The 21,037-nt window shown below is 47.9% G+C and overlaps 1 protein-coding gene across 4 annotated transcripts in view; it reads right to left on the bottom strand.

Moving 5' to 3' along the window:
* Positions 1 to 21,037, bottom strand: part of ZRANB3 (zinc finger RANBP2-type containing 3) — a 2,038,675-nt gene that overhangs the window by 328,902 nt on the left and 1,688,736 nt on the right. For all 4 annotated transcript variants that reach the window (XM_069616553.1, XM_069616555.1, XM_069616554.1 and 1 more), the window contains one exon: positions 5,785 to 5,934. In XM_069616553.1, the coding sequence (XP_069472654.1) occupies positions 5,785 to 5,934 (150 nt within the window). The remainder of the gene's footprint in view (positions 1 to 5,784; positions 5,935 to 21,037) is intronic.

The raw sequence follows: 21,037 nt of genomic DNA, 5'->3' as shown, positions 1-21,037 counted from the left end.
TTGTTTTATATAGCGCCTTAATCCAAGGCGCTTTACAGTTAACAACAAGAACACATTAGACATGGAACAGTAGAAGCAATAACAGTAAACATGAATCAAACTAGAAAATCGGTAGGTAGAACTATTTACATAAGAAAAGGGGAATGGAGAGGAAGTGGGTGGGGAAGGAGGGAAGAGGGAGAGAAAGTAGTGAATAAAGTGAAGAGTAGAAGCATATAGAAGAGAAGGGAAAACATGAAGAGAACAAAAGGAAGGGTACTTGAGGGAGGGAGAGAAGGGTGAGAGGGGGAAGGAAGTCAGGGAGGGGAACGAAGAAGGAGAAATTTCAATGAGGAGCGGAAGGAGGAATAGGTAAGGGAGGACCGGATAGAAAAAGGTAGGGAGTTCCAATGTAAGGGGGCAAGGAGCTGAAAAGAGTGGAAACGAGAAGCGGCACAAGGGGGTAGGGGAACTGTAACGCTCACCTGATTCCCGCAGAGGCGCCGGTCTTGACTGGGTGAATGCCGTATCTTCAAAGGTGATGTGTAACACACGGTTGGCTCTTTGGGCTGGACCTCTGTGCACTGTATGTCTGACTCGAAGAGTAAGATGTCTGCAGATAGAAAATATGGGATTAATGAACTGGGGTTATTGGGTGCCTCTCTCCTCTTCCCTTTCTCTTCTCCTGTAGAACCCCAAAGGTTAACGCCCTCTCCTTAGGTAAGTGAACGCCGAGCTCTCCATCTGCCTCGGGGCAGGGTGCCGTAACCAGTTTCTTCACTGGATAAGGGTGCAGGCCTCTTGACCTCAGAGGACTGCTGTCCGTCGTTAACTGCACGAACGGTAAGTTCTGGGCACTTGAAATGTCTTAAAAGTCTTTTGTAATGATATCTCTTGTTTTGCAGGGTTCCGGCGATGGCGGATGGCGGGCTGATGAGAGTTGAGGATCGAACCCGCGTGAGGAATAGAAGCGCCTGGAAGCACGTAAGTAAGCGCTTGTAGCCTGCTTCACGATGCGCACTAACTGTCCCTTTTATCTTGCAGGTACAAGTTCGGAGCTTTAGAGAAGCTGAAGGGTGCTGGAATACCCACTGGATTTGGCGTGGGAAGGAGTAATGGCACGTGAGTAATAAAGTTGCCCAATGTCTTTAAACGCACCTTCTTTTGTCTTTCAGATGCGGGATGCAGCGCCGAAGGCCACCGGAGCGTGCGAAGAGCTGGTAAGCTTTTGTCTTTCAGATGCCGGAATGCAGTGCGAAGACCTCCGGAGCATGCGAAGAGTAGGTAAGCCTTTGTCTTTCAGATGCCGGAATGCAGCGCGAGGCGTTGGTGACAGCCGATGGACCAGGTAAGAGATGCGCTGCCACTGAAGACCGTAGTGCTAACCTGTTCTTTCTTTGTCTTTACAGGTGCTGCTGAAGACTGGATTCCAGGATGGTAAGCCTTTGTTCCCTTAGGCCCAGGATCAGAAGCAGAAGACACGATGAGCGTTCTGCTGCAGAGAATGCAGAATAACGCAAAGCAAGATTCATCCATCGGGTGTGGTTTAAATAGCCTCCTGTAGTGCTTAGGTGTCTCCTTCCACAGCCACGCCTAGGTAAGAAAAGAGTTCCTGCTTTCCAGAAGAGTTCCAGTGTTCTGAACCTAGGGAGTGGCTCCTGCCCCACCCAACAGGAAAAGTAGTCCCAAACAGAAGAGGATCAGGGGTTCAACTGGCAGGTAAGTAAGCAGCATGGTCTGCTGCAGGTAAGTCCACCCAAGCATTATGAGCCCGGCGCTTCCAGCGCTGGGACTGGGCATCTTTATGAGCCTGGTGCCACTGGCGCCAGGACAGGGTCCAAAAGGTCCCAATTGGGACTGGCTGGCACTCGGAACCGGGGTTATGGGTCTGCTTCCAAGGGAGTCGGGCAAGTCCTGATCTTTTGGAAGCAGAGATCATGACAGGAACCGAGAGTAAGAAGAGATCAGCGGAATGAAGAGGGCGAGAGGGGGTGTAGAAGGAGAGAAGAGAGGAGAGGTAAGAATGAGCAAAGTTGTGAAGTGATTTAAAGACAAGACAAAGGAAGTGGAATTTAAGTTGGGAGTGGAAAGGAAGCCAACCTAAGTGAGAAAGGGAGTTGGAAATGGAGTCATGAGTGGAGAGAAGACAGAGGGTGCGGATGGCAGAGTGGTAAAGGGATTTGATGGGGGGCAAGATGGGAAGCAGGGAGACCCAAGAAGAGAGAAGAACAATAGAAAAGGCGAGAAAAAATGAGGGAGGAAATTAAGAGTTTAGTAGCATGAAAGGTGAGAGAGGGACATATTTTACAGATGTTAAAGAGATGGTAGCGACATGCCCGAGAGGTGAGGGAGATATGATGAGTAAAGGAGAGGGAAGAGTCAAAGTAAATGCCAAGATTTCGAGCATAGTATCACATAATTCATGCCTTGCTCCCTCAGCCTCTTTTTCACTGCCAGGAGCAATCTCCATTCCTACTGCATGACTATGGAAATGTCTGGGTAAATATGTAGCTTACTGGAGCCTAAGAAAAGCTCCCCCTTTTCGTAGGCAGCCTAGCAGGATAGCGACCCTGTCCAGATAGTTTAATAACCGGGCAATGATCGGATGAGATGGTGCTCCAGGCTTCGGCTTGGTTGCCAGGGATCAGTGGGGCCGCTCCACTGCAACCTGCAGCAACAGTATGGGGTTGACGGGTTGGGTTAAAATAGTGTGTACTAGAAAATCCTCCATAGAACCATCCAGGTTGTTCTCAGGAACACCACTAATCCGGATATTGTTGCGGTGCGATCTGGAGTCGAGTTTGTTGTTCTTTCTTTTAACAGTTTGGATTTGCTTAGTTGATGAGGCTACATCGGCTTTAAACGAGGAGACGTCATCTTCCACTTCTACTACCCTGTTTTCTGCCTCTGTAAGTCATAGGTCCGCCTTCTCCCATCGTGACTTGATGGAGCCACTGATATCATCCAGTTTAGCATGGATAGCATTAAAAAAACATTCCTGCATATAAGCCATCATGTGTTGCGTTTCTGTAGGCTCGCATTGTTCTGTAGTTTCTTCTGAAGACGTAGCGCCACACATAGCAGCCGGAGCACTTGGGGTAGACTTAGCAAACCTATTCATTGAGCTCCGTTTTCTCCCAGCCCCCTTTGTAATTTCTGGCTTCCGTATTCACCGACTCGCCTCAACTGCACAACCGCTCTTGCCAGTGAACCTAGGGAACAACAGACCAAGGGGTTGGGGACCAGCAGCTCAGGCGCCTACATTCAGCATGGAGAGGCTGGTCGCTAATAGGGATGGTACTGGGTGTAGCTTGCTGATGTGGGAGATGACAGTGCAGAAAAAGCTTCAAGCATGGGCAACAGTCTCACGCACAGTATTCATCAGCGTAATTTCTGTTAACCAGCACAGACTCTACATAGCACCCACTTCACAAGGTGCCACCATATAAGCGTTAGTTTCGCGGCCCAACACAGAATGGGCCGGATGCCCCCGAGGGTCCACAATGTGCATATGCGCATGTGAGTGGGGTAGGAGACCAGCCCAGGACCAACTTGCACTCCGGTAGTCCAGCTTACAAGAAGTTCACCAAGTAATCCAGTTAGAAGGATTGTGGAGCTGTTCTCATTAAGAGCAAAGGCAAAGGAAAAGGACAGCCTGCATCCACCAATAGTTTGCTCTTTGCAGAGCTACACTCATACAAAAAACTTGGAGCCTGTCTGTCCCGGCACGTTATGGAATCGGTGTAGTGCTTCGCGCAGAGAGCTCAGATGAGCGCATAGAACAGGAAGTATGCACCGCTGCCGGCGTTGGAGATTCAGGCACCATAGATGGTAATCCGTCGGTTCCCACCTCAGGAGAAGTCATGCAGCCTGAATTTAGTGAACACAGTGGGCAGAGGCAGCTCAACTTCACCACACAGCCGTTCCTCCTCAGTGGGGGACGCTGCAAATCACCAAGCCGCCTCCACAGATGTATCAGGGTCACAGGGAGTCTCTTGCCCCCCGCCATCACGGCCGATTGCTGAGAGGGTCTACACTCTGCACCAGTTTAGCAGCATCTGCCCATCCGAAGCTGGGTACATGGCAGCTGCCATTTTCAGCCCCAGTTTCACACCAGGTCCTCGGACATTCAGATCTGGCTGGGGAGGCAGACGCCACCAGAAATAAGTAGCGCAGGCTGCTGCCCACACTTTCCGGTCATGAAATATTCATATCGCCACAAGTATGATGAATATCAGGAGTAGATAGATAGCAGCTGTCAAGAGCCCCGGGTCGCAGGAGCTCTGATGCAGAGCGGCCATTTAAGTTTGTGCGTCTGGTAGGTTCCCCTGTTATCCCCTTGCGCCCTTTTGGATTTGGTTAGCTAGTTTACAAAGTTCCTCTTCTATCCCCTTGGGCTTTCCGGGATATGTTTTCGTAATTTACAAAGTTCATATTAAGTTGTACAAATGTATTCCCATGGCTTTTTGGGACGTGTTTACGAGACTTCTCATTGTTTCCAGCTCCCTCAGTGGACCCACAACCGGTCTGACCCTTTTCCTACGTTTGGGAAGTTGTGGGGTGGTCTCTGGTCACTTCGGGTGGTGCAGCGGAGCTTATCTGCTGCTAACGTGTTTTCGGCGTTCTCCGTCTCCCAGCTCCGCAGCACCAGACTGTTGCTCCCTGTGTCTCTGGTTGCTAGGGCCTTCGTTCTCCATTGGATTTCACCTGTTTGGCTACCTTTCTCAGTGCCACTGGCCAGATCCACCTCACTGGGACCTCTTGGACCGTCATAACTCTCTGTGCCTCTGTTTCCAACCTTTGGGTCCTATGACACAGAACAAGCGTCTCGTTCCCTGCTCCTCCAAGGCTAGCTCGACCCATCATTGAGCCTGTCTTTTCTTTTTATGATTGGGGCTGCCACTTTACAACTGTACTGCATGTATAGGTTCTGCAGTGGGCTTTTCCGCCTTGCTCCCCTTCTTCGTCTCAGTGGTATTTGGTATTAGGTTTGGGTAAGTTTCCCTCCTCCTCATCCCAGTATTGTCAACAAGAACTTCTACTTTACCATAACATATAGAGGTACAGAGGAACAGAAGGGCCTGATTGAAGGATAAGGAGAGTGGGGGTACAAAAGGATCAAGTGAATACTGCGTTCTCCCAGGGCCATCATCACTGGTCCCCAGGAAGGATCTCCCACCACCATCAGATCCACTCGCTGAGTACCACCCCCAGGGGGACTATCGGGTCGCAGCCTCACCTCCCTGGCTTCATGAAAAAGGGCCTCCCCTGCATGGAAGCAGTGACAATACCCTGGGATGCGTCACAGAAGCCATCCATACCTCTCCTAGTGACAGGACACACCTGAGTAAGTGCTGAAAAACATTAAATGAAAAGTATGAATATTACTTCCCTGGACCATTTGTATCAGACCTACATGAGCGATCACAGAGAAAAAGAGGTGGCTTCGCCACATTGGGTTGAAGCTCTGGGAGTTTCAGAGAAAAAATAATTTAGGCGCCGAAAGGACCAGCTGCCACACTCAGCTCTAACCTTATCCACACAGAGAAAATGGTTGACAGTTTGGGAGGTTTACATGCGAATGAGAGTTCATGCATGTGGAATGCTGGTGCAAATTTGTTTTTAAAGTCAAAATGTTGCTGTACACCAGGCTCTGGCTCTATCACTTATACCTGGAAGCAACATCCCATGAGTATGTATGAAAGGGTGTGGGAAATAGGTGTACAATGTTTCACCCAAACTCCAAATATTCCGTACATTTCAGCATTTGGTAAACATTGTTATATGGTAAATTAAACCACTTACTCAATTGACTCATTCTTTTCTTTTCCATTTGACAAGTCAGTTTCGTGTTTTAACGAAAGAATGGCTTCCTTGGAAATAAGTCGCAGGCTGCCACCATCACTCTGAGCTTTATTTATTGATGCTACTGCAACATCACCTTTAGTTAAGTATCTAGCAGAAAGTGGAGAAAAAAAAGGAAAGGTTACATTCCTTCAAAATAAGTCTTTTTTACAAGGAACATGCAATATAATCACCACGCTGGACGAGATCATAATTCGACTCTACACAGACAAGGGATAGCAATTTAAAACTACAGTGGTGATATGCGCAGTATAAATAACTAATAACATAACTGCGAATATTTTCTGCAATACAATATATGGCAAGTAAATGGTGAATGGGGCTAGAGATAAAAGAAAGATGGAGGGGTTTAAGAAGTGGCAAACAAGAAGATTTCATATGAATATGATAGACACATTCATTGACACATACTCCAATTGAGGTAGGCTGGCACATCAACAAGACAGGTTGCCTCAAACAAATCCCGACACCAACGTGCCCCTCCGCAAAACATATATACCTCTCTGGAAACATTGAACCCTATAAGAGGGGGGTGCACCACGGTGCTCATTAAGACAAAGAAAGGGAGTAAAACTCACGGCTTGCTGCTAATGTTAGAAACTTCAAAAGAGAAACCATAATTCTGTCATTCCTTTGGCTCTGGTGTGGGAAAGCACACATGAGATGTACAGCTGTGTCTCGTTAAAAAGGATATTTGACAGCTTTATCTAGCTTCAACTACAGAGCAGTGCCACACACTAAACCACGCACAAATTATAAGAGTGCAAGTTCATACAAATAGTCTAAAGTATGAGTAATGCGCTGAAAGAATTCTCGCTTTGGTATGTCAACCGGAACTACATCTCAAAACATGGAGTCGCCTCTCTAACCAGGCCAGAGTAACGCTATTGGCCTGGCCTGACTAACATAGCAGCATTCATATTGGTTTATATCTTGAAGCAGTTTCACACTTTTCATTTCACTTCGGTGCATACTATCTTATGCCATGCATTTACTTTTAATTTTCTTCTACGAAAAATACTTATTCTGTGCAAGAACTAAGACGACTCTGCTAGGTCACTCTTCCGAAGTCCACATTAGCCCAGCAAAGGTTTTTCTACATCCACTTGCTTGCCTGAACTGAGCTGCAAGTCCAGCTAACAGCTACATCCTAATCCCCATCCTGGTCCTACTTCTATTACTCTGCCTGGAAACAAAGGCCAATTGCACCAGTATACGCCTAGCTTGTAAAGTCATAACCCACGCACTACTTTTATGAGGCAATACCATCCTCATGAACTAAAAGCATTTTATTTAAGCAAACCCATAAAAACAGTCATTCTCATTTTGCACCACCATGGTTTGTAACACACTACCTCTTACCCACAAATAACCTCTGAATTCCTTTAATTTAGGACAAAATCTATTTTTAAAATCCCCATTTTGCATCTTACTCAAATTAGTAAAAGCCCTCCTATGACCTATCAATAGCAATTCACTCTCCCCCTTAACTCGCCTCCTTCAGACTTGTTTCCCCTATTGCCTTGGAAATGGCACTGCCAAATGACCAATTAATACAACTCGCCCTTTGAGTCTACAAGCTTCTCAATTGTTCATGAGTTCTTTTCAATTTTATTCAATGATCCAAAACCTTAAATGTCCTGGTTTGAAGTAAAAGAGGTCTATACAATAAATAAGGGAAAGGCAATCAAGGTTAAAGTGGTGAACAGCATGCAAAACGTATGTATATTTCCCATGTGCGACCGGATGTTTACAAAATGGCAGTTACCAACCCGGTTGTTAATACAGACCTCAGTGCCAGTTATGATCATGGCAAGGAATTGAAAATTGAAACAGCTCAATCCAATAGAAGTTCTTAATGCTGGATATTTAACTTGATGAGAAGGTGATGTAAGGTTTGTGTCTGGAAATATGGGTTAAAGTAGGTTAGGGCAAAGGGCTTTAAACAAATGCAGACCTTTGTTTGTAGGGTGCTGTGCAAAAGCTAAAAGGGACAAGGCTGTGCAGCTTTTCCTTTGAACTGCAGAGAAAGGAGGGGGTAGTTCAAAGGACACAGCGCCTTTCAATCGGGAGGGCAGTCACAGTGGCTTTAAAAATGTGTTTTTATTTAAAACACTGTGGGAAAGGACATGTACAAATAAACCATGCATCTTACACTTATTAGCGAGGGCACGCAGAGCATAACATTGGGCCTCATTACACGGTACGCGGTAAAATCCGGCCATTACCGGCATGGCGCTATTAACTTGTCTGGCTTGGCATGATGCCGCTAATTGCGTGGCATTAAGAGTACACGGACACGAGCACAGCGTCATGCCGGTAATGTCCCTACCGCCATGCCGCTAAAGACCCCAAAAAGACCCTTCGCGGCATCGACGAAAGCGCTGATATCACTTATTACATCCTGCAACATGCAAATAGCGGTGATCGCTATTAGCGGTGACCATAAAATTGCAGAACTGGAAATAGCGTCATCCCACAGGAACGGGAAAGAGCACAGCGGCCATCTTTAAAAACACAATCCATTGCCATCCTCGTCCCCCAGGACCTGTTTCTATACCACTTCAACACCAAAGCATCCCGGATACCCTGACAATGCCAAAGGTCATCAAGAAAGGCGCGGATCGGCAGCGCAAAGAAAAATTCACCAGCGAAGAGCTGATCAAGTTAACTGAGACCCTTGCCGCAAATGCTAATGTCGTATTTGCGAATGACATGCGGCGTGAGACACTTGTGAAGAAAAAGGCCATCTGGGCAGAGGTGGCCCATAAAGTTAGTGCGGTGGGCACCACCACCCGCACTGTCAGGTACTGCAGTGGGACGATCTACGGCTCCGGGTCCGCAGCATACTGGCTGCAAATCGCAACCTGGCCATGGCCACGGGAGGTGGTGCTGATTCCCCAATCAAACTCCGGGAGTGGGAGGAGATATGCGCCAGCACAATTGGCGTAGAATCCATCGAGGGAGTCGGGGACATGGAGCGTGGTGCGCCCATTTCATCAGATGTAGGTGAGTGTACACATTAAACAATGCACTGTGAAGGGTGAGGGCCCCCCCAAATGAGAGTCCAGAATCAGCACATGGATCCAACCACAAACATACATGCACAACCCTGCCCATGTGAGTGTCACACCCCAACACACACACATGCACGCATCACCACATACACGTGCAACACAGATCCATACGTGCATGACCCACCCGGCATCCCCATTACCGGATTCTCAACTAAATAGGTCCCGATGCATAGAGTGGCATGACATAATTATTCGGCATGAAGCACGTTGAACCATCACCAATGCTATTCCCTATTTGTGTCCCCCACAGGCTCACAGACAGACAGTGATGAGCAGGGCACTGTGTCACAGGCTCCCCCAGCCAAGAAAAAGGCCAGGGCACAGGAGACAGGGGACACCGCCACCACATCAAGGGGCACTGGGAGGAGTGAACACCAGCAGAGGGGTAAACACAGCAAGAGCGCCAGTTCACCAAGGCCTGAAGCCACGGCTGCTAAAATTGCTGCACCCACGGCAGTGTTCCCCCTCCATCATTGAAAACAACCACGGAGGGCCCGCTCTCTGCTGCCACCAGTTCGACTGGTGAGGCAGCAGCCACTGCGCCGCTGTCAGACATGGAGGAGACCATTGACCTGGAAACGCAAAGGCAGACCCCCTAGCCCCCCACAATCCATTGAGGCAAGCCCACGGCCACCATCTCAATCAAGTAGCCATGGACAATCTGGCAACGAGACCATGGAAGGGTGCCAGAGCCCTCAGGTGTCCTCACCTGATGGCCGAGCCATGGACCAGGGCGCAGCAGCCACCCCAAGAGCTGGACGCAGTCGCCATGACCTATCAGCCATCAGCCATAGGCAGATGGAAATAATAGCGCTGGTTGGCCAGCATTTGGAAGAGGCAGCCCGTCTGAGGGAGGTGGTTAGGGCCAATGCAAGCCAGACAAGAGAGGGCATGGAGGCCTGCACAAACAGGCTCTGCGAAGAGATGGCCCAACTGAGGCAGGTCCTCACCCGCATAGCAGACGCTATGGACCGGCAATATCCCCCCCCCACCACAGGATCAACCGGGCACATCCTCCTCTGCAAGTTCACATCAGACAAGCCCCCGCTGCCGCTCCTTGCGCACCATGAGGCGCACGCCATCCCAACCTCCCAATGGCGGTGGTGGCCATGAGAAGTAGGGCCAGCAAGAACTAGCTGGCACATGATGAGCAGCACACCTACGTATTACAAGCCACAGAGTGTTGTGGGGGGTGCGGGGAGGGGGAAAGGGTGTTTTTGGGAGTGTTGTGGGGGAGGGGGGAAAGGGTGTTTTTGGAAGTGTTGTGGGTTGAGGGGGAAAGGGTGTTTGCACATTTGGGGCCATGCACTTTTTGTTCACAAATTCATCATAATACACTGCTGACAAGTTGAAACACAGGCTTGGTCTTCATCATTGTGTATGTGTACTTCATTGGGTACAGGGCACATTGTGCGCTTCACCACATACACCAGGGCAACAATACCCATATCCATCAAAAAGAGTTGAACCATGTCTCTCAGAATATTTTATAGATCCGATGCTGATGCACATCGTGTCCCTCCAGGCCATCGCCTCTTGCATGACCTGTCGGCCCGTTTGCTCCATCATCATCATCCCCATCAGGTGGTTGCATTTCAACGTCAGGGGGAAGTGGCACATTCCATCTGATACACATATTGTGCTGCATGACACATGCCATGGTTATCTTCGGCACCTTGTCATGGCCGCAGAGGAGAGCCCCACCCGACCAGCTTAGGCACCGGAACCGTGTCTTCAGAAGGCCAAATGCCTGCTCAATCACGACGCGGTTATGTGCAAGGTAGTATTCCTCTTCGTGCCTGTTCTGTGGGTTCCGTATACGGGTAAGGAGCCACCTCTTCAGGGGATAGCCAGCATCACCTGCATGGGTGGAACAATGGGGCCTTGTTACTGGTCACCTCAATTGCAACCTGGACATTTCACACTAATTCTGTTTGCATTCTGATTGGCATCCACGATTCCCAGCATGCATGGATAGGATCAGTGTAACTGCAATGTGAGAAGGTAAGCTAGTACCTGCAAGTGGACGTACACCATGTATGCCTCCGGCGGTATTTCCCATGTCCTGGGTGTGGACAGGTCCTAGGTGTTCCTGGGGCCTGACAACCTTTGTACGACACTGCTAGTGTACTGCCATTATGATTCCAATGTCCCCATGCTGTGAAGCGGCACATGAGTAGTGGTGTATGGGTGTGGTTCTGTACAATGGCTACAGGTGATCCCTTTGCATGCACTCAAGGGTACATATCTCTTGTGATGTTGTTCAACGCACATTTACGTTATGCATATTGGCTGCATGTAGCAGTTTTGTGTCCTATAGGGTATGGTATGATGTGCAATGTGCATATGGATAGATGTATCATGTTTTGCGTTATGGATTGATGTCTTTGTTGTGCAGCTTACTACTTGCATGTGGTTTCATGTCCGCTCCATTGTGGGCTGCCTTGGTGGACATTGGCGTACATCTGTATGTCCCTTCATTGTATGGGCGACAGTCCACAACCAGTTGGAGTATGCATCTCTCCCCCCCAAACACACCCCACAACACACTGCCATGTGCTTGCCCTGCTACTCATCAAGTAGCCATGAACGTTGTCCAGCATGTCACTCCATGTTGCGTGGTATCGTTGAGTTCCGCAGGACCATTGAATCATGGGTTGATCAGGGGTATCGGGCACAAATGTGTTGTTATCTTGTTTGAGTCACATACCATTTGGACATTGATGGAGTGGTAATGCTTTCTTTTTCGGTAAACTGCCTCATTGTGATGTGGGTGCACCATTTCCACATGGGTACAGTCGATGGCCCTGATGCTACTTGGGATGCCTGCCAGTGAAAAGATGCCAACTTTGTTGTTGGAGATCTCCTGGGCTGTCCGTGGCAGGGATATGTGTTCACTTGTGTGCTTTGGGGGGCATCGAGCACCTGGGTCAGCATGCGTGAGAATACTGGTTGTGAAATGCCATGCATCTGCCCTACTGTATGCTGGTAGGTGCCTGTGGCCTGGTAGTGGAGCACAGTTACCACCTTCAGTAGAGGGGGGATGGCAGTACGGATGTCTATGATGCTCACTATGTCGTCGTGAATCATGTCCGCAATGGTGGTGACGGTATCCCTGTCCAGGCGGCACAGGGTGTGTGTCTGCTCAGGGGTTAGGTTGAATGGAATGGCTAGAATCCTGGGGATTGCTGGCTGCCTCTGTGGTATGGCTCGGTGCACTGGTGGGGCTTGCTGGGCCAATCTCGCCATCCTCCTCCCCCTGCGTCTCGTCTGTGCTGCCTGTTGTTGGTGGTGCTGCAATGCAATCATGTCCTCCAGCCCATGTAATGCGGCAAGTATTGGAACCATCTTGGTGTGGGAAGGGGTGTGGTGTGCTCCTTTTGTGCTGCCCCAGTCTCCATTGCCTCCACCTGTGCTGTTGTGGCCACCTGTGGTAGGTGGGGACACTACTCGGCTCTCTTAACGGGTGGTTCGCGATGCCGGTATTTCCTCCATGCCGGTATGGGCTTCTCTGGCCAATACCATGCCGCTATTTGCATGTCCGCATGGTTTGTAATAGCGTGCTATTAGCGCCATGCCACTATTTCCGACCTGAGGGGTTGCGCGCCCATGGACTGGCCGCTATTAGAGGCGCCGTTCTTAGCGGTGCCTCTAATAGCAGCCAGTCCGGGTCGTGATTAGCTAGGGATTTTAGATATACCGGTAATCCCTTACCGGTATCGTTATTCCCTTACCGCCTAACGTGTAATGAGGCTCATTCTCTATAACATCGGCATTACCCTACAAACCTTCTATTTCGCATCTTGCTACCTTTCAGCATACAAATTCACTTCCCCTGAGAGCACCTTGCTCCAGGCCAATGTCCCCTCCCTACAATGAAGGTGTTACAACAGTGAGACTTATCCAAGAAGCAGAGGTTTCACAACCATGGTGGGTATTTCTCTGAATATTTGATTAAAGGACACCAAACAGATACATACTTGGCATATCTCCCTTCACAGAGGTCAATGATTTCATCTGCAACCAGAATGTCCCATATTTTTACCCACCACATCTGAGCTATCAGGTCTTTGGGGTTCTTCCAATTGCAAGCAATTGTCAACTTGGCAGCTAAAAGGAAAAAGCCCATCAGGGTGGCCACAGGTCCCAATAAGGGAAGCACCCCATCACCAGTATCATCCAATAACACCACCCGGGGGTCCATAGGCGATGACAGACCCGTAATCTCTTTAATTTCAGTTAACACCTCCTTCCAAAAAGGGTTAGCATTCCTGCACGTTCATACCATGTGCAAGAGAGACCCCATATCATCACACCCCCGCCAGCAATTCGCATAGTACACCGCTGACATATGATGCAATCTCTCTGCCATAAAGGTACCATCAGTAGCATAATTTGTAGGAACTCTCCCTGTCTGTTGCACATTTAGATAATTTGAGTCACAGTGACTTTTAACCTTTACAGCAAAATATATGATATGGCATTTATAACTTGCCTGTACACAAGTGTTTCTAGGCACGACAAGACAAGGAGGGGGAAACATAGGAAGAACAAAACAACAATCTTACTAGGCCCTCTGTCATTCAGATTGCGCAAGTGCAGGGAAGTGGAAGGGGAGAAGTGCTGAGGAGGTCAGGGGGAGGGAGAAGTGCAGGTAACTCAAAAGTGCAGCCAGCTTGTGGCTCAGTGCCGGTAACTCAAAAAGTGCAGCCAACAGATGGCTCATAAGTGCAGAGAGAAGGGACTGTAGGGTTGCAGATACAGATCACAAGTGCTAGGGGAGCCGGGAGGCAGTACAAATTGCAACTGGACATGCAGGAGCCTGGGCCCAAGTTCAGATTGTAGCCAGATGACCAGTGCGTGGAGCAGTCGGGACATCAGCAGGGAAGAGGAAGAGAGAAAGCGGAAGAGAAGAGTAAGGTCTTGAGTTGTTTCCGCAACCAGAGAGAGGCAGGGAGGCTGTTCCAGAGTGAGGCCCCAGCCGAAGATAGGGATCTGTCCCCAACTCTCTGCTTGTAAAAGCGACTGACCCTCGGAGAGTTGGAGGTGGATGAGCGGAGAGCTTGAGAAGGGAGATGTTTGGGAAGAGAGAGTTGGAGATAGTGCAGTCCCAGGCCCCAGAAAGCCTTGTGGACAATGCTGAGGGTCTTGAACCTGATACTGGGAGCCAATGAAGGGATTTTAGAGCTGAGGAGATATGATCCCTGGGCTTGAGGCCAAGGACAAGACTCGTAGTCCTGTCCTGGATAGGTTGAAGAGGTTGGAGAGTAGAGGCAGGAAGATTTAGAAAGATGCTGTTGCAGTAGTCCAGCCTAGAGAGGAGCAGGGCTCTGGAGACAGTGAGCTTCTGGGGGAAAGTGAGGAATACCTCTGAGGAGGTGCAGCTGATAGTTCGACTTCTTAGAGATGTCAGAGATGTGAGGAGAGAAGGAGAGGGTGGAGTCGAAGAGGACCACAAGGTTCTTAGCCTCACAGGTAGGAGCAGGAAAAGGGCCCAGAGTGGGCGGCCAGAGAGAGGAAAGGAGGGAGCTTGTGTTCTGATGAGGAGGATCTCAGAAAAAAGGACAGAGGGAAGGTTAGAGAGCAGGTCTTCACTGGTGTTTAGGAGAGCAGTTTCCGTGCTTCTGGCAGCTCTGAAACCAGACTGGTGGTCGTGGAGACAACCAACAGATTCAGTGTGCAGATTAAGCTGAGAGATGGCCAGCTTTTCCAAGAGTTTGCCCAGGAAAGGAGTGATGGAGATCGGGCGATATTTAGCCGCAGAGGAAGGATCGGCAAAGGGCTTCTTTAGCAGGGGTGCACAAGGGAGTGCTTAAGGGAGGAGGGGAAGGTTCCAGTGGCAAAGGAGTGATTGTAGAAATCGGCCAAGGCTAGAGCAAGGGTGTCAATGTGGTCTTGATTCTGGGTGAACAGGGCAGAACCTGTTTTGACAAGACTTTCATAGATCAGACTTGTTTAGAAACCTTGTCTGGGGGGAACAAGGAAAAGAAAGAGATGGGAGGAGGAGGAGGGATGGCCACTGGAGTGGAGGAGGAAGAGAGGGTGGACCAGATGTCCTGAGTTAGAGTGATGAAATGAGAAGACAAGGCCGTAGAGAGGGACTGGGAGGGAACAGGATAGGTAGAGACTGCAGCAGGATTGGCAGCTCCTCGTAGATTTTGAAGAGTTCTGCCGAGTTGTTAGATGCTGCACAGATGCAGATTTCGATGTGGGCTCTCTCCTTGGCGAGGACAGAGTCTTTATTGCATTTGAAGCAGTCGTCAGGCCAGTTTTTCAGAGGGTGCACCTGATGCCTTCCACTTCCTCCCAGCCACCCTGCACTTGCGTTTGTGGGTGACTAGGTCGGAGTCGTACCAAGAGTTGCACCTGGATTTGGGCTATAGATATGAGATTTTAAAAAAAGTCAACAGCAAGAATTAAGTAGAAAGACCAATTTGCAAGTCCCTTGACTGAATAATGTCCTTCCTTGAACTAAAAACAGTGTATTACAATTGATACCCGTGTTCCGATTCCGTTAAATTAATTTTTGGGATTCCCCCAAAGCTCCTTGTTCTCCATTCTTCTCTTCAAACTCTATCCATCCCCTCAAACCTTTTTCATAAGATCCTGTGAGGAATCCTGCAGAGTCATCACAGATTCCCCAGTGATGATCTCCTCCCACATGGCCAGGGAACGGCAGCTGCTACCTGATCCGGACACTGGTGGTGGTACTATGATGGAGGAGCATGTCGGAGGGGACGACTGCCGGGAGGAGGTGATGACTCCATTACGAGAGACGCAGTGTTTTAAAATTGGGAGGGCCCCTCCCCCCATTACCCTGTTTCCTGATTCTTTTAACCCCACCCTGAACCACCCCCACATATTTTAAACCTTTACCCCCACCCTCTATATATTTATTTTTCGTTATTTTTTCGGTAACATTTCATTTGTTATTTTCATTTCGGTAACATCACTGGATACCGCTTAAAAGCAGAAATCTGAAAAGGAGGAATTATTAAGAGAAGTAAGATATGGGGAGATGAGGATATATCTGAGGAATAAGAAGATGGAAGAGGATTGGTGGGAGAAGCAGTAGGATAAGCATGAGTGAGAAGAGCAGAGGTATTGGAGTCAGTAAGGAACGAGAATGAGGAAAATGTGTGACGGTGGGCTAAGAGAAAAGGAGGAGAATACAGTAGCTGAAGAAAGCTGAGTGGAGATTAAACACTTTAGAAGTTAAATAGTTTGCAAAGTCAGAGGAAGAAAGAGGAAAAAGCAGATTTATCAGGAGATTTAAGGGACAAAATAGTGGGGAGAAGTTGATTGAGATGGCGAGGGTGATGGGAAAGAGGCAAATAAGGAAGAATCAAAGGAAGAATGTAAAGATGAAAGCACAGCAAGATCTGAAATAGATTGAGAATTTTTCCACTGCAGTTCCACTTTACGCTGGCGGGGACCGAGAAAAAAGAGGTCTGGAGAGAACCAGGGCTGAGGAGTTATATGAGTGGGAGAAAAAGGAAGCAGAGGAGAAACTGAATCAACTACAGATAGCACAAACGAGTGCAGAATGCTAGCAGCCGTATCAGGGGAGAAAGAAGAAAACGTGGAACTTGATGTAACAACAGAATGCAAAGGAGACAGAAAAGTCGAAGGAGGACCGGTATGGGGACCTGTCGGGTTATAAGATTAACCTGGAGAAGTCAGTAGCGTTTGTGGCGGGAAATCTGTCCGAGAGTGAAGGGAAGTATGTGGGGGGCTTCCATTCAGAATACGGAGAGACGGGTTTTGTTATCTAGGGGTTCAGGTGACACAGAACCTCGGAGACCTCTTTGCTAGTAACTTTCTCCCCTTGTGGTCGGCTGTAAAGAGAGACATTGAGCGTGGGCAGGGTCGGGGCTCTCATGGATGGCGCGTCTCAACTCAGTGAAAATGGTAATGCTCCCCAAGTTCCTGTTGTTGTTTCAAATGCTCCAAACACAGATACCAAAGCCATTCCTGGTAGAAATTAAGCGGGCCCTATTGCGCTACCTCTGGGAGGGTAAAAAGCACAGGATCTCTTAAGAGGTATTGACAAGGCGGAAGGAGGGGGTTGGGTTCCCAGACCTACAGATATATTATAGGGCTTCTCAGTTAAGAATTCTGGTGGATCACTTTACTCCAGGCACAGGGAAAAAATGGGTGGCGATGGATAATGAGGTTTTATCCCCAGTCACGTTGGATGAATGGTTGTGGGTCCCCAGGACACGTATCGCAGGGAGGGTACTGCGACACCCGGTGTTGGGAGTCTTATGGTCGGTATGGAAGGAAGGAGGTGATTATAGATGGCTCACAACATGGCCCTCGCCTCCGAGTTGCATTTTGGCTCCCCCGCACAGGGACGGGATAGATGAACCACTTGTGTTCCAACAGTGAAAAGAGGCCGGTCTTAGTACGGCGGGTCAGTTGTGGGTGGGGAGGTACTTTCATGTCCTTAAAGGGGTTGAAGGAGGCCTTCGGGATGGACAACCTCTCGCCCTTTCTCTATCTGCAAGTAAAGGGGGCTCTCACCGATGATAGATGGCGGGACACCCTTAGGAGGGACTTAACAGATTTTGAAAGATTCTTGATCTCACACAAGGGATCCAAGGGTGTGATATCCAAACTCTATAGACTCCTGCTCTTGGTGGCCCCAAGGGTCCCTCCGCCCGCCCAGGTGCAATGGGGGAGAGATGTAGGCGAAGACATTTATGACAAGAGATGGACCGTCATGTGCAGACAGGCCCATCGCTCAACTGCCTCACTCCAATACCGCCACCAGGCCTTGGAGCTGTTGCATAGATGGCACTACCCCCCACAAAGGATAGCCTGGATGAGGAAGGGATACGACCCGCACTGTTGGAAGTGTTGTGTTGCAAAAGGGGACTACATGCACATGTGGTGAAAATGTCCAGTGGTGCAGACGTACTGGACAGAGGTCTTGTCCTGGATAAAGGGGGTGGATGGGATAGAAAGGACCTTAACCCCATCGCTTCTCCTTTTTGGGGTGGAGAGAGACCTTGAGGAGACACATGACCATATGTTGCAGGTCATGCTGGTGGCGGCCAGGTGCTGCCTACCCCAGAGATGGAAAGCTCCACAGATGCCTGGGGAAAAAGAATGGATCACAAAAATGTGTGCGATTTATGACATGAAATACCTAACTCATCTTATTGATGAATCCAGGTCAAACATTGAAGGACTGTGGCTCCCCTTTTTTGAAAAGGGGGTGTGGGGGCGTCCAGATCAAGGGGGGAATGTGGTGACTGCGGGACGAGGATAAACAATGAAAAAGTTGTGGTAGCTGCTCCCAGGGTTCTAGCGTACACAGTAGAGCTACTCTGAATGAGTAGGGAAATGACACACTGTGGGTCAGACCCCTGAGGTTACAATAAATGAATGGTCCATGGCTAAGAGGTGGGGTGGGGGGGGGGTAATGTTATAATTAAAAGTAAATTACATGTTATGATTGTTGCTGTGTGATGTTATAACGTAAATGCCAATAAAATCTAATTAAAAAAAGGCAATAGAAGAGGAAGAAATAGGTAGAATGGGATAGGAGATAGAAAATGAGAGTAGTAAATGAGCAGAATCATAAAAGGGACAAGAAGACACACAAAAAGAATATGGAAATGAGGAAAAGATTAAATCAAGACAAGAACCAGACTGATGAGAAAGTGGAGAAGGAAGGAAATGTAGATGTGCCGGAAAAGAGTTGATGAGTGAAATCAACAAGGGGAAAGATGAATTAGAGGAAGGGAGATTGAAGTCTCAACAAAGGAAAAGAGGTGAAGGGCGGACGGATAAGAGGAGATCAAGATGTTCAAGAAAATCAGTAGCTTGACCAGGAGGACGATAGACAAGAAGTGAAACTGGAAAAGGGTTGGAAAAATGATATTCGAAGGAGGAAAAGATTGGGAGACTGGAAGGGGGAGGTAAAAGGGTCCAAGAAGAGTAATAGAGAACCCCAGTATGCCTGCCGCGCCTGGACTAGCGAGGGCTGTCGGAGAACCAAGTGAAAGCAGTGTGAAAGGAGGCAGGAGTAAAAGAATTATCAGGGATAATCTAAGTTTCAATTAGACAGAGAAAATGAAAATTAGAGCAAAATAATAAATCGAATGAGACTTGTTGCAGACTGAACCAGCCTTAAGTAGACCACAATTATGCAGGGACAAGGAGTCAGAAGGGATTTGGGGACAGGAAAGAATACATTAATTCTGGGAGCAAGCAGACGATAAGTGTGGGAAAGTACGATGGGTGATCCTAGAAGGAATAGGAAAAGGCATGTAAACAGCAAGAAATATGAGGAGTAGAAAGGAGAACAGATGGATAGCTGATCGATGTCGGGCACAAACAGGATCAAACCAGAGTAGTCAGAGCCCTTAGAAGGCTGCCCTTTGAATTGACACCCAGGGTTAGGACCTCCTAGAGGCACTTCCTGAAATAGTGGTCAAGGGACCTACAAGTGACTGCTCCTGCACGTCAGGAGGGGTCAGGTCCAAGTACAGTAACCCGCGGTAGCAGCAGAGATGAAAGGTCCAAAGGAAGACCGCCGCCAATCCACAGCAGCAGGGCCAGGAAGAAGATGGAATCAGGGTAGCAGGCAGCACACACTGCAGATCTTATCTGCACACCACAGAAAGGCGAGCAAGCCCAGTTTCTGGGGCACTTGCTGAAATAGTGGTCACATGAACCACACTTGCTCCTGCATTCCTCTAATGGATTCCTTCCTCCCACAGATTTCTCATCTCATGGGTGCTTGACAGATGTGAACAATAGGAACAGCTCTCTGCAAAGGAGAGGAAGCCATCAGGTCCCTGGTGCCTAAAACCGGCAGACACTTCCTTGTTGCCCAAATTGTGCGATTCAGAGAATCATCCACCTGGATGCTGTCTGTTTGGTAATAGCCCTTCCCGCCAGAACAGTGGCAGCAAATAGCTTTTTGTCTTCAGCCCCACTCACTCTATAAGGCACACCCTTGATATTTTAATTTCCTCTATCCATTCGCTTTGCCCACTATTCGTACCACTACAAGCTGGTTCTATTACTTTCTTATCTCCTAGCTCTTACTTCCCTTACAATACAAACCCCACGCTCCTTACTGGGCCCATTGTGCAACTGTTCAACCAAAATCCAAACTCGAGTGGACTCTGAACTCGGTCTCCAAGACTTCAGGTCACAACCTCCACCAGGCTACAGACCTCCTCTCCCATGTGAACAGTCTAACAAGCTCCACCTTAAGTGTCTTAGACTAGATTACAATAAAGTTAGCATCCACACTAAATACAGCAGGTTTAGGTTCTCCTCAAAACTACTTGGCATGAAAAAGGAACACCCAGGAAAGAAGGGAAATGGAGGAAATCGAACTCCATCAAAGATAAATAGGACAGAAGACTCTCACAGCATGCATACTCTCACAAAATCAAGCAAGCAAAAACATATCTCAAAAAATACAGTGACAAGACAGCCAATAAGCCCACATAACTATTCAAACCAGCTGCAAAATAATAATTGCCAATTAGCCAATGACTACCACCAACATCTTCTCTGGACTAGTGCATTAGAAACCAGAGCTTTTTTTCTTTAACATTTTTATTTATAATTTCCAAACAAATTCAAACAAGGAAGCATAATAACATAAGAAGAATAAAAAATCAGCTTTAAACCTTCCCATAAAGCCCATTAGATTAATCATTTCTCATAAAGAGACATATGAAAATGAGCAATAAAAAACAAACAAGAACCAAATGAGTCAAATGTACAGATTGAGCTAACAAGTTCTTTGAGAATAAATAAATAAATGAATAAATATAAAATTAAAACGTCTTCACATCAAAATTAACCAATTCTCATGACATATAGACAAGAGGACAAAACATAACAAACAGATACAAAAAACCCCTCATACCTCACATCCACTATCCTGCGCTACACTACCATACAAATCAATGAAATATTTCAATAAAGACCAATATTCCCTTTCTTTACCCTGCTTCTTAGATAGAACTAATTCAAATTCCGATAATACAATCACATCATTAATCCATTCCTCAACAGTTGTTTTTTTCATAGATTTCTACACTTTCATGATTTGTTTCACTGCTACTACTAATATCTTATCT

Source organism: Ambystoma mexicanum, chromosome 9, assembly GCF_040938575.1.
Source record: "Ambystoma mexicanum isolate Mex_15411 chromosome 9, UKY_AmexF1_1, whole genome shotgun sequence".
Lineage (NCBI taxonomy): Eukaryota > Metazoa > Chordata > Amphibia > Caudata > Ambystomatidae > Ambystoma > Ambystoma mexicanum.
This window is presented reverse-complemented; position numbering and strand designations above follow the sequence as displayed.